The sequence below is a fragment of the Engystomops pustulosus genome, chromosome 3, assembly GCF_040894005.1.
Source record: "Engystomops pustulosus chromosome 3, aEngPut4.maternal, whole genome shotgun sequence".
NCBI lineage: Eukaryota > Metazoa > Chordata > Amphibia > Anura > Leptodactylidae > Engystomops > Engystomops pustulosus.
This window is the reverse complement of record NC_092413.1, coordinates 195,196,973-195,217,596: the sequence shown is the minus strand read 5'-3', so window position 1 is coordinate 195,217,596 and position 20,624 is coordinate 195,196,973. Positions and strand designations below refer to the sequence as shown.

General features: G+C 39.9%; 1 protein-coding gene across 14 annotated transcripts in view; it reads left to right on the top strand.

Annotated features, from left to right (window-relative positions):
• The window catches only part of MYT1L (myelin transcription factor 1 like), a 325,893-nt gene that overhangs the window by 163,592 nt on the left and 141,677 nt on the right, over window positions 1–20,624 (top strand). For all 14 annotated transcript variants that reach the window (XM_072143494.1, XM_072143493.1, XM_072143492.1 and 11 more), the window contains one exon: window positions 8,932–9,010. Coding sequence is in view for 8 of the 14 variants with exons in the window: in XM_072143497.1 (XP_071999598.1) it covers window positions 8,932–9,010 (79 nt within the window). In the remaining 6 variants the exon portion in view is untranslated. The remainder of the gene's footprint in view (window positions 1–8,931; window positions 9,011–20,624) is intronic.

The window sequence follows — 20,624 nt, the reverse complement described above, 5'->3', positions numbered from 1 at the left end:
GATAGATAGATAAACAAACAAAAATTGCAGCACAGCCTTCAGGAAAAAAAGGGTTCAGGCGGGTGCTATCCCAATACTCTTACCCAAAGAGTGTAGATAGATAGATAGATATATATTGATAGATAACAAATTATGGAATAGAAAGATATAGATTATACATCATACATTATAGAATAGATAGATGGATAATACAGATACATAGATGGATAAACATCCGTAGGTTTAGGCAAGCCTCTCATAGACAACAATTGGAAAAGTAGGCAGCACTTCAGACTGTAGGAATACAATTCAAACGTAAAATCTATTCCATGAATGATGGTTCGGTGTGAGATACTTTCATCAAACCTTGGAGCTTGATGAACCTTGATGAATTTAGCTCACAGCGAATGTCACATATAGAAAAAATGTAATCTTTGAGTTGTACCTTCAGTCCGGAGTGCTGCCTGATATTCCATTTTTTTTAAAAAAAAATTATGTATATAGATAGAGAAAATGTATTAATTATTAATATTCAGTGGTTAATGAATAAATAGATTTTATACATAATTATTTAATAATAAATAAAATATAGAAATAGATAGATGTGTATATTGTAAAACCCCTAGAAGTACACGTATAACTGATGTAAACATCTCATAAAGGGGATGAATCTGAGAAGGTATTTACTATGCATCTAGGCCAAGCCGTCTGTGTCACATGAATGACGCTATTTAGGAGAATTCCCTTTGTGCATTGAAGTCAGTTTCCTTGATGCTTCACAGATCTTGGCTGAAATGTAAGTGTCACAGACATGAGCGCTCGGCAGCACCGATGCTGCTATTAGAATCGATACCCAGTGCACGCAGGAACCTTTCTATTGAGCGCCATCATAGCTTGAGTCCAAAGGAAAGTGCTATGACTTCTGAACATTGTCAGAGCAGGAACACACTTGTCCAGTTTTACTATTGAGCTCTCCCAAAAATCAATAGAAAATCAGCCTTCCCTTTCCTTTCTTCATTTTTTGACATCTGATAGGCCTCCTTCAGGATTATACCGAAGCAAAAAACTAGATAATGCTCAATGAGAATATTGGACGACTCACCTATAGTCACAAAACAACCTATTGATTTTGGCGGAAAAGGGTTTTTAGGGGGCGCGCTATAGTATGAAGAGGTTAATGTGTAGGGAGGAGAATGAGGGAGAAGGAGTTCTTGTTATCAATTTTTGAAATTTGGGCAAGCCTGTAATTTGTTTCCTGTAGAGATGAGCGAATCATTCAAGATTTGCTTTACTGAAGCTTAGCCAAATTATTTGTAAGATTCGATTTGGGTCCGAATCTATTTGGTCCTTAAATTTATACCTTTATAGACTTAACCTTAACCTAAATTTACCTATATAAACCACAGGTTTTTGATAAAATAGTCGTATCCCATTTATCTTTTTATTGTTTACACAAAAAATAATAATAATGGATGTCTAAAAGACAAAGCACAAAAGAAGAAGAATATTAAGCATAAAAAATCAATTGAAATGGACATTTTAATGGAATTCTGTTTTTATCCTATATACAAGATTTACCTGTGAATGAGAAAATACAGACGGTCCCCTACTTAAGAACACCTGATTTACAGGCGACCCCAAGTTACAAACGGACCTCTGGATGTTGGTAACTTACTGCACTTTAGCCTTAGGCTACAATAATCATCTATAACAGTTATCACAGGTGTCTGTAATGAAGATTTATTGTTAATCCTGGTTCTTATGACTATCCAGCATTTTGAAAATACAATTGTCACAGAGACCAAAAAAAATTTGGCTGGGTTTACAATGATAAAATATACAGTTCTGACTTACAAACAATTTCAACTTAAGAATAAACCTACAGAACCTACATACGTACCCTGGGGACTGCCTGTATTTAGATTCAATTCAGTACTTTAAAATCAGCAGATTCATATTGAATGTAGTAATCGACTAATAGATGAGCTCATGTCTCGTCTCTTTTTTTACGGAATACGATTATCGATAACTTGTAAATGTACTGTCAGTTTTGTATGAGATCTAGTAGAAAAAAATCTACTTACTTGTAAGTGTTCCTCCTGAAAGAGGTTGTGCGACTTAATAAAAAAATCTAGAGGTGGCCTGGGAGGGGGGAGCTGTAAAAAAAATAAAAGTGTGCTTACCTTCTCTAGCGCTCCCAACACCTGCGCCGCCGTCCTTTGCGGCCATGCCTCTGTTTGTTTACGGGGCTGGGTGCTAGGCTCTGAAACTTCGGTCTATATGACATACCCACCCGTCCCCTGTGCCAGTGCCTGATACAGCACCAGGATAGGGGACGGATGGGGGTGCCAGGTAGGTGTAAGTTGTCAGCATGTGGGGACGGCGGTGATGGAGACAGGGGACACCAGAGTAGGTACATACACATAGATTTTTTTTTTTTAATTAAGTCAGACAACCCCTTTAACTGCTAAGTTCATTGCTAAAATCTTGCTGTCCCCAAGTTTGGCATTTTGGTTCTACTCCACGGGCAACACCGGTGTTCGCTGCTTGCCCCGATCGTGGGTTTTAACCGATTAAATGCCACCATCAAAGCTTAAGATTTTCCCAAGATTGTTGCTTCTCAATGACGTCACAGCTTTGCCAAAAGCAAATGAAGGCTTAAAACCCGTGATTAGTCCTGGCAGTTACTGGCGGGTATTCGGGTTGGGATTTGAGTTCCAGTACTAAACTTTCGCTTGACAATCCCAAACCTGGAAGGGTCCACTCCTAACTATTTACAGTCTTTAATTACTGATTTAATAATTAATTTGAGCAGGAAAGGACCCTAGTACATGGAAAAAGAACCATTTATTGTGATAGGATATATTACAAACAGAGATTAGTGAATCCTCCAAGAATTGATTAATTGAAGCTTTGCCACATTTTACAAAATATTTGGTTTGAGTCTAAATCAATTCAGTTTGAATCTATGTTTATCTGATTTTCCTGTAAATTGTTCTGCAACCCCCTTAAGTCCTATAAAACACAGAAATCTCATTTCCAGAATTTTTTCATTTTTGCTCACCCTATGAACCTCTCTATTGAATGACTACATGCCATTTCAAAGATTTGGCTTCGCGTGTCATCTGAAAATTGCCAGATTCACACCAAACCAAGGAACCAATGCATACAATGGCTCATCTCTAATTTAAAATATTCTGATAGTTGCATGTACGAATATATAAAAATGAAAGAAAATATAAGTTACACTTTACCTGTTATTCTTCCCATCTATTATCATTTCAGCTTTAAATTAGTATGTAGATTTTATCAAAAAATACCAGAAAAATAAGAATAGAATTCCAGTGAATAGCTGTATATTAAGTCTAATATATATTAAAATTTTATTATAATAGATTCCGTATAACAGTCACATTGTATATAAGCCGTTGCTTTGGAGACACATCACTAATCACATGTGTCACGTCTACGGCTATATAGAGAAATTATCTCTCATAAACAATAGCATCCAGACTGGGATTTTATATTTTGTCATTCATAGATCAAAGGACCCTTAAATTACCTTTCTGTGTGAAAAACAACAGAGAGTGTATATTACCCGGAAACGTATGCAAAGAGTGACCAATTTGATTTACTAGCGCCGAGATTACGCGGCCATATATCATTATACATTCCATACATCACTTCATCTTCCAGCATTTTTCACACTATCACATGGCAGCACGTGCGTTAACCAGGCCACCGCCGCCATCACATATTCATTCATCTGGCGGCTCTCCAGCATTACCATAACGTTGTTAGTTTGATAGATCTGCCGAACCATTTTACAGAGGCCGACCATGTGGCTCATCAAGTTACAGCTGGATGACGAATATGCAAATATGGTTTTCAGGGTGAGAAACAGCAAAACATTGTTGTCTACAGTTATCTGTATCTATTCCGTTTGTAAGAGACTTACAGGTTTGGCTATTATCCTATGTCATATCGCTAGACTTCTTGAAAGTCAGACATGAATGTAGAAGGAACTGCCTTAGTTAAAGTGAACCTGTCACCAGGAATGTAATTTTTAGCTGGTGACAGGTCCCAATTGCCTAAGCTGTGGTGATTCTAAAATGGCTAAATCAGCATTCTGAATCATTTCAGTACTTTATAAAACGTTATTTCACATTCCTTGGCTCCCTGCCAGCAGGGTGTGGTGAGTCCCTGTGTCTCTGTCTCCTTTCCTCCATCATCATTGAGGTTCTGTTTGATGATGTCACAGGGAATGTGACCGTCCTTGGAAAAATAGCGGTGCACATGCGCCACCAGAATTTAGATGCCGCAGCTGGCTTTGCTGGTGGCATTAGTCAGTTAGTCGAATTTCCATAGGTTTGGGTCCACTCATCACTAATATTGACCCAACTTAGAACTGAGGATTTCAGTAGTTTCTTTCCGTGTGTTTTTCTTACAGTGGTCACTACAGGTAGAATGTAATATTGCATTCGAAAATTTTAATGTGGGATTGGACATCTCCTCTACTTTACAAAGCTTAGGGGAGGAACTCATTTTTGTAGCTCTCTTTTTTGGCCAGTAGGGAGGCTTCAGCTAGCTACTTTCTGGGCAGTTGGAAAACCTGATTTTTTTTCAATATTTTTATCTGTATTGGATTTGCAAGAAATGAACCCAACACAAATCTTGACCTGGTTGTATAGATAAGATTAGTTTAGGGGATACTCCTCCATATAGATTGTATATATATATAAATGTTCAGGATCAGACAGATGGGTTTTAATATGCCCAATCTTATTTGTTCTTGCTTATGCCTGGCAACACCTTACTACGTACACATTTAACTGAGCCGAGAGTGGATGTGTAGCAGTTGCAGATGTTGGCTTAACCTTCATGCATCCAACATCTACAATATACTGTATACACACGTCATATTGATTCTACAATTTGCTACAGTGTTTCCTGCACAGAAAATGTAGTGTAATCTCCAAAGCCTTAAGTATTATATCTGCTAATCTGGTGAGCGCAGAGTAAGCTTAAAGGATAGGTTCAACAACATGGGATATATTTTGGGAATAATTATAATCAAGATTTGTATTGTTTAGAAGGCGGTAGAACAATTCTTTACAATCTGTCTGCTAAAATTAATAGTGAAGCTATTTTAATTATATGTAATCTTGTTGATTTACACAATGACACATTCAGAATTGCCTATGACTCATAAACAAAAATATAATAGTAAAAAAAATGAAACAATTATTTTATGTTATATAAAACTAAATATTTCATCGGCGATCGGTACAAGCTGATGATTGTAGGTCATAGCGTCCTAATGTAGAAGATCAGTACAAATCAATGTTAACATCTTGAAGAATCTCATGATACATTGTCCCTATAAGGAAATCTACCATCAAAAACCCCACATTACCCAAATTAAAAAACTGGTACCAATCAAATCAACTACGTTTTGTGCTGTCTTTTTTCTGCTCAAAATTTTGTTTGTGCTGGTTTTGTTTTGAAGATATTAACAAAATAGTAAAGGTCAAAAGGTCAGCCAGTCCCATCCCCCCACACACATACATAAACCGAATCAAACAAAACTGGTGTAAAACATTTGTGCTACGTTTGTGGTGTTTTGTGCAGCAAAATTTTTCATTTGTGCTGCTATTGTTTTTAATGTATTGATATTTTTTTTTCCAGAGGTCATGAGAGTTAATTCCTTCTAAAGTACAATGTTAGCTGGCTCCCTCTGTTGATCAAACCAGAGAAGCGTCACTAGGTTTGATTTTTTTAGTAGTTCACGCTAAACACCTTAATATACATAAATACCTAAAGATACCATTATAATGATAGCAGCAGAAATTAAAATTGTTCCTGCACAAACCAACACAAATGTAGCACAAACATTTGACACCAGTTTTGTTTGATTCGGTTAATGTGGGGTGCTGGCTCACCATTTTTACCTTTACAATTTTGTTAATATCTTCAAAGCAAAAGCAACAAAAATTTGAGCTGCACAAACAAGCACAAATGTTGCAGAATTGATTGGCAACAGTTTTATTTGTTTTGGGTAATGTCTGGGGGGGCGGTTGACCTATGATGACCTCTGGAAACTTTTATTAATATCTTTAAAAAAAATTGCGGCACAAACAAAAATTTCTGCTGCACAAACCAGCACAAATGTAGCACGCACAAATGTTTGACACCAATCTTGTTAGATTTCATTGAAGAAGGGGGGGGGGGAGGCACTTTACTCAGGTAATATCAATTGAAGTCAGAAAATAAAAGAAACTTATCTTACCCTGGAAAACATATTTGCATATTACTCCTCTAATATCTGTTTTAGGAATGTGCTGTCTGAAAGCATTGAACTGACTGTGGTTTAACAATGGTCAACCATGGATCCCGATAACTCAATGTCCAACTCATTCATGAGCATTAAGACATAGCAACCAAACCAGAGACACCCATCTGTAGATTCCCATCCATACAGTGGTAGGTTTCTGGTTGTCTGATTCCTCACATGTAGCAATTCTTCATGGAAATGTCTCTCCTTGTATTCCCCTAGTCAGTGTAAGGAGTCATACCAGCAATGTTCATGTATGGAATATTTGGAATATTTCCCAGTGGACATGGCTTGAAAATCTTCCTACACCAGCTGGGGCTCTGCAAGGAGAAACTTTACCTTCCAAGATTTTTTAGTCTGAGGAGCTAGACTGCCATTGCCAAGCTTGATTGGCATCATGCTGAGCACAGGAACAGGAAAACAGATTGGTAGTTGCCATGCCAGTCGCCTTTTCTGTGCCCTGATGAATTGAAGATGGTTATTTTTATATCACAACTAATGACTCAAAATTCATACTGGATATTTTTTCTGTCTTCCTCTGGTACTAACACACAAAGTGTACCTTAGCGGTCAACGATTTTTGTAAAATCAGTAGTCCAGTGGGTGTACATGAAGAGTGACATGTTTTCTGGTGACATCTTTTTATCCTAGAAGCTCTTCTCTCGGGTACTGTCATACTGTAGTATTGCAATATATGGTAGGATTAATCAGACAACCTAGGGTTAATACTGAAAAAAAGTAAAAAAAGAAATTTAAATAATTCCCCATTCCCTAAAACTCATGTAAATATAAATAAACAGTAAAAATCATAAATATGTTAGGTATCACCACATCCCAAAATATCTGATCTATCAAAATATAATATTGGTTATTTCCGGCATTTAACCCCGTAATTGAAAAGTATAAAAATATTCAATAAAAGGCTGTACAGTCCTTAAAAGGTAGCATTGAAAACGTCATCAAAAGTCACAAAAAATGACACCGTCCCACAGCACAAATTCTAAAAACATTATTAGCGCCAGAAGATGGCAATTTTTTTTGTACAGTAAGTAAATGTATGAAAACATTATACAAACTACTGTACATACTCGAGTATAAGCCGACCCAAGTATAAGCCGAGGCTCCTAATTTTACTACAAAACCCTGGTAAAACCTATATTTTTTTTTACCCCAGTATAAGCCGAGTTTGGGTTTTCAACACATTTTTTTGTGCTGAAAAACTAGGCTTATACTTGAGTATATATGGTATATAAATTTGGTAGCCCCATGTTTGCACTGACCCAAAGAATGAAGTAGACATGTAATTTGGGGCTCACAGTGAAAGCTGTAAGATCGAAGACCACAATAAATGTGCAAATGTGTTTTTTCACGAACTTCACTGCATTCAGAATTTTTTTCCCGCTTTCCAGTACATGGCTTGGAATATTAAATACCGTCACTATGAAACATAATTTGTTATGCAGAAAACAAGCCTTCATACAGCTCTTTACATGGAAAAATAAAAAAGTTATGGGTTTTTGAAGGTGGGAAGTAAAAAATGCAAGCACAGAAACGAAAAAGGGCCTCGGCGGGAAGCCGTTAAACTTCATAATGATAAAGCAGGGACCCTTACTTCCAGATCCAGGCACTGTGACTCTGGTAATCTACTTATATCTTCTTATGGCCTCCTTCCTTTTAAAATCAACTTAAAAAATTATGTTAATGAGTTAGAAGCTCTAGGGGCATTACCAAAGCCCCTCCATGCTGCAGCTTCACAAGTTATTACTCTGTAGAAGCAGCTCTTTCCCTCTCTGACTGTGTGAGATAACATCAGACATAGAAAGGGGGGAGTGCTGAGAGAGCAGGGTATAGGGTGAAATTGTGTAACAGCCAGTGAAGCTACAGCACGATGGGCTCTGGTAGCAGCTCCCCAAAAACTTCTGGCTCATTAGTATAATTTAAAAGTTTATTTTAAAAGGAAGGAGGCCATATATACCAAATATAAGAAGATTACCACAGTCACGGTGCCTGGAGCTATGAGTAAGTGTCCCCGGTTTATCATGAAGGATTTTTATGGTAGATTTCCTTTATGTACTGGTGGGTGTAGATCTAGCTGCTGTGACTCACTTCTCCCCCTCCCCTTTACATTATTAGTTACATGGCACCACAATGAGTTTAAAATCCATTTATCCATAAAGATTGACTCTAGTAGAGATTATTTTATCAGATTATGAGGAAAGCAAGTATAAGAGCCAAAGTAAGTGCAGAAAAGGGAACTTTAATTTAGTGACCATTTAACCCAGAAGCAGAGTTGGAAATGTAAATTTAAAGGGAACCTGTTATCAGATTTCACATTTTCACTAAATGACAGGTTCCCATAGCCTTTTCAATACTAATCTCCAATCTGCTTTTATAATTAACATTACTGTTTCCAACTTTTACAAGTAGATAAAAGTATATACCTGGCTCCTTACCAGCATACTGCATTGAGTCTCGGAGTTATCATCATTATTTTCCCACTTTTTCCTCCTTCCTGAGGACAGTGATTTTTAAAAAATGTATTTACATTTTTGACTCTTCTAGTGTTTCCCTTGACTGTATCTTGTTCAATACATAATTTCTTTGTTTTCTGCTTTTAGACCTCCTGCACGGGTTCACCATCACTTTCCCTATTCAGCTCGGTCCACCAGACAAGCAGACAGTACTTCCAATGCTCAGGTATTTCACAAATTATTTTTTTTTAACTGTTGAATGCATGTTGACAAAAATATGACATGGGAAATAGATTGAGTGTTTTACTGTTTGTTTTGAGGAATTTTCATGATCTTGACCAGCTCTTCCATGAAATCATAGGTGTCAATCCTCTCATTACTATGCAGTGGATATATTTCCTCAAGTCCCCATTGAACATTCTCACTACTGTAAGGGGGGTTGTCCGAAACCTAGACAGGCAGCTCTGGACGGCCCACTTGACAGTAGAGAGACCAACTAACTTATTGCTTATGAATTCTAAATGAAAGAATCAAATTGAACCAGAATTTTTTTGAGTGATGACTATTAAAAGATACAAAGAGTTGGAGTCGTTCAAAGTGGTTTCAGATCTTTTTCGTTCTGCAACATAAAAGTGCAATTAAACAAATGATTCTGTTTTTATTATATAAATATGTAAATTACTTTAGTAACCACTTTTTATATGTTTTCTATGTTTCATTGTCATTGGTTAGTGTCTTGAATAATTTATACTGGATTTTGTGTGATAACTTGTGATGAGCTGACATGAACTGCAATGTTCAGGTTTGTACCAAACTTTGGGGGGTCTGGTCCGCAGAGCACAAACTCGAGTCGGAAGTCTGTTTTGAGTTCACTCCCCCACTGGTAACCGGCATTATCCTTTACATGCTGCGGGCAAATACTTCTTAGGATTGTCACCCCCTGTGACATCACATTCAGAGTGGTGAAAGCTTTTCCCATGGCATTCATAACACAGGTGGGTGAGAGGACACATTTAAAGAGTAAACAACTTTTAGCGGTGCAAGCACTGGCTGCTTGTCCGTGATCTGAGATTCAGGTGCAGATTCAGGAATCTGAGGGATCCAGGACACGACCCTATAGCAGACTTCTTTTTTTTTTTTTTTTTTTTTTTTTACATTAGGTAGATCTTTATTAGAGATGAGCGAGCACTAAAATGCTCGGGTGCTCGTTACTCGAACCGAACATTTCCCGATGCTCGAGTGCTCGTTTCGAGTAACGAGCCCCATTGAAATCAATGGGAGACCCGAGCATTTTTCAGTAAAATTACAAACTGACCGAGCACAGTGAAATAACACAGTGCAGAACAGATTGCAGATGTTCGGGAACATCTGCGATCTGTTCCGGAGACACGCGTGCAGAACGGTGTTCTCCACAATAGTATTTGAAGAACAATATGTGTAGAGAACAACTTGCAGATGTTTGGAAACATCTGCAAGTTGTTCTTCACACATATTGTTCTTCAAATACTATTGCGGAGAACACCGTTCTGCACGCGTGTCTCCGGGACATCTGCGATCTGCTCCGGAGACACCCGTGCAGAAAGGTGTTCTCCGCAATAGTATTTGAAGAGCAATATGTGTAGAGAACAACTTGCAGATGTTGCCAAACATCTGCAATGTATTCTTCACACATATTGTTCTTCAAATACTATTGCGGAGAACACCGTTCTGCACGCGTGTCTCCGGAACAGATCGCAGATGTTCCCGAACATCTGCAATCTATTCTGCACTGTGTTATTTCACTGTTTTCTTCAATTAAACGATTAAATTAAATGTTTTACTTGTATTTTTTTATTGTTCTTCACTTCTTTTTTTTTAATTAAATGCTCGTTATCGAGCAGGGCAAATACTCGTCCGAGCAACGAGCCGGTCCGAGTATGCTAATACTCGACCGAGCATCAAGCTCGGACGAGTATACTCGCTCATCACTAATCTTTATTAATGTTCAGCTAAATTTGGGTTATCTGGAATGGGTCCATCCATTTATCCTACTTTGTCACAGTCTCTAATGCGTAGTTAGAAATGGATCCACTTTTTTTTTTTTTTCCTTTTAGTCTGCTAAGTTCCATTAACTTTAATAAAACAGAACATAGATACAGTAATAATAATAAGAGAGAAAACTAACAACTTTGGGGATGGAGCCTGCACAAAGGGGGGGGGGGGGTTGTTCTGGCAACAGAGTTATCTCGTTGGATCTGATTTTGTAGGGTGTTATAATAGCAGACTTCTGAATGAGGGCCCCCTAACCTTTCAGATTCAGGAATCTGAGGGACCCAGGACAGGACGCTATAGCAGACTTCTGAATGAGGGTCCCCTACCCTTTCAGATTCAGGAATCTGAGGGATCCAGGACACGACCCTATAGCAGACTTCTGAATGAGGGCCCCCTAACCTTTCAGATTCAGGAATCTGAGGGATCCAGGACACGACCCTATAGCAGACTTCTGAATGAGGGCCCCCTAACCTTTCAGATTCAGGAATCTGAGGGATCCAGGACACGACCCTATAGCAGACTTCTGAATGAGGGCCCCCTAACCTTTCAGATTCAGGAATCTGAGGAACCCAGGACAGGACGCTATAGCAGACTTCTGAATGAGGGTCCCCTACCCTTTCAGATTCAGGAATCTGAGGGACCCAGGACAGGACCCTATAGCAGACTACCTATTTGTACCTATTTGTACACATTTATGCACTGATGTATACATTAATACACTTAGACAGATCTGTCCCAGTAGCTGCTTACCACATGGGGAAGTAGAGGGCAGGAATTAGAAATGAGACATCCCTAGTCCTGTCATTCTGCTGTCCTGTCCCAGAACATTTCTTTTCTGAGCTGCCGATTCATGTTGTGTACTGGGGAAGATGTCCTCTGCTGTACAATGTGCAGCATAGTATGTAAATAATGGTGCACATTCTTTAGTTTGTCAGGTTGGATGCTGCGGCCCCCTGACACTGTGGGCCCCAGAGGAGCCACTATGGCTTCTACTGCTGTAGTTGCACCCCTGGACGGACCTGATGTGTCCGCTCATCACTAGTGATAACCTTTGCATAAAATGTTGGCAACATTTTCCCTACCATTTTTTACCTACCTGGAAGAGGTTTCTGTTCTATGCCTGGTTTGGAGTTATGTCCACTTGCATTTGGGATGTTATGGATGTTATTGTGGTTAAGAAAAGGGGAGTAACTGGATGGGTTACAGTCGGTTTGGTCTCAACCAGGCTCAAGAGGCTTAGGGGGCCACCTTATCACTTAGGGGAGTCACTTTCTCAAATAGAAGTCTAGTACTATAAACTACACATTCTAGTTGGGTGCCTGGCACAGACAGGAGACAATTTTATGTGAAATTGGACATATTAATAAAGCTGTACAATACAGCGCTTTTTGAACTTTATCACTAATTTTGGCACATTTTATAACTAATTAGATGGAATCTTTCATGGAATTGTACCCCCGCCCCCAAACTAAAATTACAGACTTATAGTTGGTGTTGGGAACCAAAATTTGAAGAATGTTGTCTCTGTCCAAATATTTAAGGACCTAACTATATTAAATCTATATTACATTGGGACACACATACGTTCCATTTTTGCAATTCAAACTGACACAAATTTAAAGGGAATCTTTCATGGAATTCTACCTTCCAAACTAAAATTGCTGATGTGATCAATAAACTAGTAAAAAAAATATTCAGATTAAATTAGATCCAGGCTTAGATGGGGGCTTATTTACTAAGGGTCACGGATCACACTTTCGTCGGACTGTTCGCCATGGACAGGTATTTAACCGGTGTTTGCGCTGTCGTGCTTGGTTTTTGGCGCACTGGCTTCCATGCGACACATATTGGGGGGTGCCGTGGGACGATCCGACTGATTCGGACTGAGCGCGGGATTTCACTTTCAAATTGTGTCACAAGACAATGCACTTACATGCACAACTAAAAAGATGCTGAACTCTGTCGGACCTGAGCGGGGAAGCGACACATGCAGGATATCAAGCGCACGATCTTAGTGAATCGCGGCACAGTGCATTATCGTCAGGCAATGCACTTTCTTTTAAACTCCGTCGGACAGGTAAGTAAATGTGCCCAACTATCTATGACCCCTCGCTGCACTTCAGTGCAGGTCCAAGGGAGAAGATTCACTACCGGAACAAGGAGCCAAATGACATTGTCTAGTGGGCTGAAGTGCAGTGGAAGGTAGAGGAGCCAAGGCCTGGAGGACTTCAGTGTAATTTGCATAGTTTCTTCAAGGGTATTGAGGATAAGAAGATTTATAAAAAAGTATGACTGGATTATCGACAACACAAACAAGACAGTAATTTTAGTTTAAAGGTAGAATTTGATGAACTATTTCCTTAAAATTTTTAGCAGTTTTAATTGCAGAAATTGAAGGAATGGTTTACATGTGCTGAAAAAAATGTGCTGAAAAACTTTACTTCGGCTTATACTCGAGTCTTTGAAAAAAAAAACCTCAGCCACTTGCTTACATCATAATGTGTACACCACCATCGGCACACACTTTGACATCATCATTTGCGATGCAGCAGCCGGGGACCCAGAGCCGGTGCTTAAGAAGACAGAATAGGACCTGCGGGGGCATCAGAAAGGTGAGTAAAGAGTTGTTTTTTTTATATAGGCTGGGCATACTTGGCACATGGGGCTGCTGGCTATATAGTAGGGGGCAGGAGCTGGCTATTATACTAGGGGGCAGGCGATGGCTATATACAAGGGGGCAGGTCCTGGTTATATACTAGGGGTCTGCTGGCTATATACTGAGGGACATGGGCTGGCTTTACATTAGGGGGCTGCTGGCTATATACTAGTGGGCTACTACTAGGGGACAGGTACTAGATATATACTAGGGGGCAGGAGCTGGCTATTATACTAGGGGTCAGGCACTGGCTATATAGAAGGGGGCAGGCCCGGGCTATATACTAGGGGGCTCTGGCTATATACTAGGGACATAGGCTGGCTATATAACAGGGGCTGCTGGCTATATGCTGAGGGACATGGGCTGGATTTACACTATATAGTAGTGGGCTACTGACTATATACAAGGGGGCATGCCCTGGCTATATACTAGGGGGGTGCTGGCTACACACTAGTGGGCAGGGACTGGCTACATATTAGGAGGAAGGGGCTGGCTACATACTAGGGGGCTGCTTGCTATAAACTGAGGTACATAAGCTGCTGCCTATATACTAGGGACAGTGGCTGCTGGCTATATACTGGGGGACATGTGCTGGCTGGCTATATACTGGGGGCTGGTTGGCTACATACTGGGTAGGCTGTGCCCAATGCATTTCCTCTAGGCTTATACTCAAGTCAATAGATTTTCACAGTTTTTTTGTGTTAAAATTAGGTACCTCGGCTTATACTCGAGTATATACAGTATATAAAATAAAAATAAAAAAACATATACATACAGTATGTAGACACATATATTTTTATATAGGGAGAAATAATTGGCACATTCCGCTTTGTAATGTAAGTAACTTGATAAAAGTGCTGTAGTACCAGTGTCTATGATATGATATCTAAGGTGCAGCTGAAAGGCAGCTGTGGATCAGTGGGACTGATCCCTTTTAAATACTGTAAACAGCGGGAGACATAGGTTAATCTTTAAAGGATTCGTCCGCTCAGATGCTTGTTTCTGTAAACACTTGTAAACCTGGCGACATGTAGATGATTAAGACATGCGACCATCAAAGACAAAGAATCCAGTGCGCTAAGAAAATGAGCCGTAAATGTAACGCCATAAACATCCCTTTATATCACATGTATATACAATATACGGTCTCAGTGTGTGTATGGTGTGTATGATATATAGCATGTTGGGTAATGTGTGATAAGATTAAAGGATAAAAACTCAGCCTTTGATACCAATGGTATTTTATTTCATCCCTGGAAAATACATGCCCGTCTTTGAGTGATAATCTCATGGTTAGCGAGGGTGAAAAATTACAGAAATCCATCAAGTTCAACTTATTATCATGCCATGTTGATCCTGAGAAAGACATGAACAAACCCCCTGACCTAGATACCAGGAGATGAAGAATCTTTCCGGACTCCAGATATGACATGTATCCCTGGATCAATTACACATGTCCTGCAATCTATTACACATAATTACAAAACCAATATATAGTTCATTCATATGAATAGAACTTGTCATGTTTAACAGAGGAGAATCTGAGAAGATTGCCTAGTGTCTTATCTGTAGGCAGAATGTTATAGAACAAGAGGTGCTGAGCAGATTGTTCATAGTGTCCTATCTGCAGGCAGTAGGTTATAGAGCAAGAGGAGCTGAGCAGATTATACATAGTGTCCTATCTGCAGGCAGTAGGTTATAGAGCAGGAGTAGTTGAGTGAATTATTCATAGTGTCCTATCTGCTGGTAGCTTGCATTAGAGCAGGAGGAGCTGAGCAAATAGTACATAGTGTCCTATCTGCAGGAAGCATGTTATAGAGCAGGGTGAGCATAGCAGATTTTACAACATGTCATATCTGCAGGCAGCATGTTATAAAGCAGGACGAGCTGAGCAGGTTGTACATAGTGTCCTATCTGTAGGTAACATGTTATAGACCAAGCAGAATTGAGCTGATGTATACAATGTTCTATCTGCAGGCAGCATGTTATAGAGCAGGAGGAGGTGCAGTAGTACTAATGCAGTAGTAATATTTCTATAGGTTAGCCTATTTCAGCTTTGACATGTACCACCCCTGAGACTGAAATATACGCTGCATCCTAGCAATGACCTACATCATGCCTATAAAACTCAGCTACAGAAGTCAGCCATTATCTCCAGTCTGCAGGTCCCCATGGTTTATGTGTCAGCTAGGACTAGACGGCTGCTGCAATAATCATGCTTCAGATAATAAAAAGAGAGAAGAAATAAACAATAAATATCAATATCTGGTTTTAATTAGTGTAAAAAAAAAATATATCGCTGATACATTTCCTTTAATTAGATTTTGTGGCAACCTCCTAAGCACTTGAAGCCAGCACAACAAATGTGCTATCAGATCTAGTACTAAATACGGATTCCAGCGCGGCTATAAAGCTTACAGTCTTTTACAAGGAAGAAAAAAAATCACCAATTTTATCCAAATCTGATTTACAGCTAAACAAATGGTAGCTGAGCCCCTTCCCTGCCACCCCCAGCCTGGAACATCTGGATGCTAGAGGATTTTCACTATATATGTGAGCAACAGCTGCAACTAATCGATGTCACCCTGTGAAGTCTCCCCCGCTGTCCTATTTTTCAGGTTGTGGCAGGGTCATTTGAGGAGGCTTAGAAGCCATGTCAGGGCGCCCTCTTGTGTTTTTTCCTTGGTACTGACGTCTAGATTTCTTGGATTGTTTAGTAGTGAGATAATAGGGCTGGAGATAAGGTCCAGGAACATAAACATCAGCTAGGACTGAGACCAATACTGTTAGGAGTAACTTACCTACCGTGAGGGGTTAAAATATATAATATATTATCTAAGGAAGCTAATAATAATACTTCTTTCATTATATAGCGCTCACAGATTCCGCAGCGCTGCACAAAGCATGAGAAACCGGTCCCTGTCCCCATAGGGCTCACAATCTAATAAGATAAGATAAGATAAGATAATCCTTTATTAGTCCCACAGTGGGGAAATTCACAAAATAATCAACCTAACAGTATGTTTTGGAGCGTGGGAGGAAACCAGGGGAAACACAGACACATGCAAACACGGAGAGAACATACAAACTCTTTGCTGATGTTGACCTGGGTGGTATTTGAACCCAGGACCTCAGTGCTGCAAGGCAGAAGTGCTACCTACTCAGCCACCATGCCACCCTTAAGCTAGTTAAGGCCGTCACTTTAATAACTGTGTTGTCTGTTCTATACGGTTTTCCTTCGTAATTCTCCTCTATCACTTGACAAATGCTGTGGTGGCATCCGAAGGGGTTAGCAAAGATTAATTAGTCCTTATAGATGGACCACAGCAATTGGTAAAAAGCAATTCAATTCACTTGAAGGGAACCTGTCAGCAGCCTTTTTACCACTAAATTTAAAGCCCCCTCAGGAAGGATATGAAATATCCTCTGAGTATTCCCTCTTTTATGTTTCTTTTAAAAAGGAGGCTCAAGGGGAAGTGCTTCTTCCGACACCCATATCATGGGCTCTGATCTATTAGGAAAAACACTTCTGGTGTCAATTAAAAATAAGTTTTTCAAATTGGGAAAAGCACCAGATTTGTAGTTCTCTTTGTTTTAAAGGAGTTATCCAAGACTGGGACAGTGGTCTGTGGGCGTTCCCGACTGGCAGGGAGCTACTTGTAAGCCCTTGTAAACAAACAGAGAGGGAGCGGCGCGGAACACCGGGAGCACCGGACGAGGTAAGTACTAGATTTTTTTTATGCAGCCCACCCCTGGCCACCTCTTTTTTTTTTTTTACTTAGTTTCGGACAACCCCTTTAAGACTATGCAGGCAGATACCTACATAGGGGAAGATTTATCAGAAGTGTTCTAGTTGCCCATGGAAACCAATCAGAGCTGAGCTTTCATTTTCCCACAACTGTTTATAAAATTAAAACTGAGCTTTGATTGGTTTTCATGGGCAACTTGAACATTTTTTCCTCAGGATAAATCTCTATGGTTGGGAATGTGAGCTGTAGATAAAAATCCAGTTCCTGACTATGGGGGAAATATATCAAAAAAGTCTGAGGTAAAACTGTTTTAGTTGCCCATTGAAACCAATCAGAGATCATCTTTATTTTTATTAACAGCTGTGGGAAAATGAAAGTTCAGCTCTGATTGGTTGCCATGGGCAACTAGAACAGTTCTGATCTCTCTTTGGGGGAGAATTATCTGGGGTGTCTGAGAGCACACTAACCCTAACTGTTCTATTTAGTCATGGCAACCAATCAGAGTTTATAAACTTCTGTGGGAAAACAAAAGCTGTGCTCTGATTGGTTGCCATGAGCAACAGTTTGTCTATCAGAGATTTCTGATAATCCACCACTTATAATTGCAGAGTATAAAGTGTTAGATCAACAATACACAAGTACTAGACTTCCACTTGAAGGGTCCTTTAATTAAGGAGGTTTAATGTCTTGATTCTTGGGATGGATGATGATCCAATGATTTCTTTAGTTCGGTAATATTTATAGGGGGAGATTTATCATCAAGTTTCTCAGGTAAAACTGTTTTAGTTGCCCATGAAAACCAATCAGAGCTCAGCTATAATTTTATAAACGGCTGTGGGAAAATGAAAGCTGAGCTCTGATTGGTTGTCATGGGCAACTAGAACAGTTCTGCTCTAAGAGACTTATGATAAATATCCCCCATAGGGTTAATTTGCCTTCTTCTGGGTCAACACTGTAGGATTATGAGCTGGGCTTGTTGGACCTGTATTTAACCTTATCTACTATATGACTATGATAGTGGTTTGGCCATAAGGTGTCTCAGTGACTTGGCTTCGCACGTTCCTTCTCTGTTTTGCTGATGGGTCACAGTTTTTGGTTGTTGCTAAATAGAGCTCTACTATAGCAGCAGAATATCTATCCCATGATCACATTATCCAGTTTTTATGCTCTTGCACATGAAAATGTATTCGTCTTACGTAATTCTCTAAATTTTACAAGCAACCTGACTTGACTTATATAGAAGTAACTACAATCCTTCCTGCAAACCGACATCTACCATTTACAGGCTGGAAACAACGGGTCTGTGTGTGAGGTCCGCTCACTGCCCGAGCTCCAAACATGGACAGGAATAGGAACTAATGGCCATCTGCAGGGGCCTAAGACCTGACATTCATTGATTAAGAGCTCACTGAGAAATAATTTGTAACCCAAAATCCAATAATGATCAGAAAACATATTTACTGCAATATTCCTGGGAATATATGTGTACAATTCCCACATTCAAGATAATTCAGAAAATATTCTGTAAAATAGTAAGGGAATTATAGAAGAAAGGAGAGGAGAAGCTACTTTAACTATCTCTCACGCTGGAGGACTCTTGATGTCCATGTATTATATAGTCAACTTATTAATTTGAATAGAAATTGTGTAATGCATTATCCCGCCTGTGGGAGCACTGCAGGTGAATTGAACACTTGCTAAATTGTAATTGGCTGTCAATGTAACAAAGTCTATAGGTCTATAGTCTACTTTTCATCTTATCGCCACATGATCATAACTTTTGGGTCTTATGTTATTTTGGTCTTTGTTTTGTGTGGTTATAACTAGTAATGAGCAGACCAGGGTTCAGGTTCAGAGGTTCACAAACTTAGACTTCATTCAGAAATCCAGGTTCAGTTCACTCCCTCCCCCCTCCCCCACCAGTAACACCCGCAATCACTGCTGAAATTTTGGCAGCAATCTTGTCGCTCACCGTGACGTAATGGGGAGCGACGATCCTATCCAATATGGCTGAGGATCCCACCAGCACTGATCGCTGGTGTTACCGGTGGGTGAGCGAACTCTGGGTTCATCTGAATCCATCAGACCTAATGGATCCCCTAATCACTAATCACGGCGGGCACACGGCAGTGCTGGGGGAGTGGAGGAGGGGGAGAGCGCCGCTCATCCCCGCCCGTCTTCATAGGAATACATGGCGCACAGCGCCGTATTCCGGAGACAGATATGTAGGACATGTCCTATCTTTCTATGGGGTATGGAGCAGTACAGTTCCGCACATGTGCTGCACCATACCGCTCCCATAGGGCGCAGTGCGCCCATCGCCGTCTGTGGGGGACGTATATTGGGCGTATAAATACGTCCCCCATACGGCAGTGTAAATGTAGCCTAAGTCTTGACTTATTTTGGGGTGCTCTGTACTCTGGGGTCATGTATGATCACCTAATTGTTATGATGTGGGTTGTCTAAGAACCAGATAATGTATCGATTGTCTACTGTGAGAAATTGGAGCCTTTATGGGGCTGTGCAATGAAAAACTCTTATTCCCTATTCAGAGGGTAAGGAATACGTTTAAGATCACTGGAGGTTCCTCGTCTACTCTAAGATAGAGAAGGGCTAATGTCAGTGAATGGAGCACAATCACGTCTATGGGTCTTCCAGGATGGTGATCTTGCAGTTCTTTAATGAGATTTGTAAAAACTAATGGTGGACAGTTGTTGGCTGCACAATATTGCTGGAAATCTATGTTTCCAATAAGAACCTATTACTGGTTTCCCAGCTTCCATATGGTCTTATAACCCGAATACTGACAAAGCCAGACTCTCTCTTTTCTCAAGACTGTTATCTCTCTTTATCCGCGTTTTAGCTTCTGGAATCATGCTCCTTCATATGACTGCCAAGATTTCTCTATAAATGTAGACTACACATGGTCTGCTTTGCCAGTTTTGGCGCCCATTAGAGACATGATGTGCAGAACAAACAGTCTGCGTGATGCCACCGGTTCTCCAGCATCGTACATCTGTCCTTGTTACTTCTTCTGAAGTTCGAGCTTCCATCTATAATTCATGGCTGTACGTGGCTTTCCTTACCTCACCCTTCATGTCGCCTATAGGACGTCTTGGAGCATGCATCATTACTTTATTGGAAAACAAACTTCAGATTCTGGAGACAAAACTCTTGTCTGAGAGACAAAGGAAGAGTCTGTGTTTCCACTAGGATAGTTATGTTCTACCTAAAAGAAGATGACATTTAAGTGCCTCCTTCCAAGTGCGATTATCCTTGGTTTCCTGAATGAGTCAATGCATGACCTTAAACTCTGAGCAAGACAAGTCACACAAAGCCAGATTGCTTAAATTTATTCAATTACTGACGTGAAATTGTATTGTTATAGGACATATACTTATTAT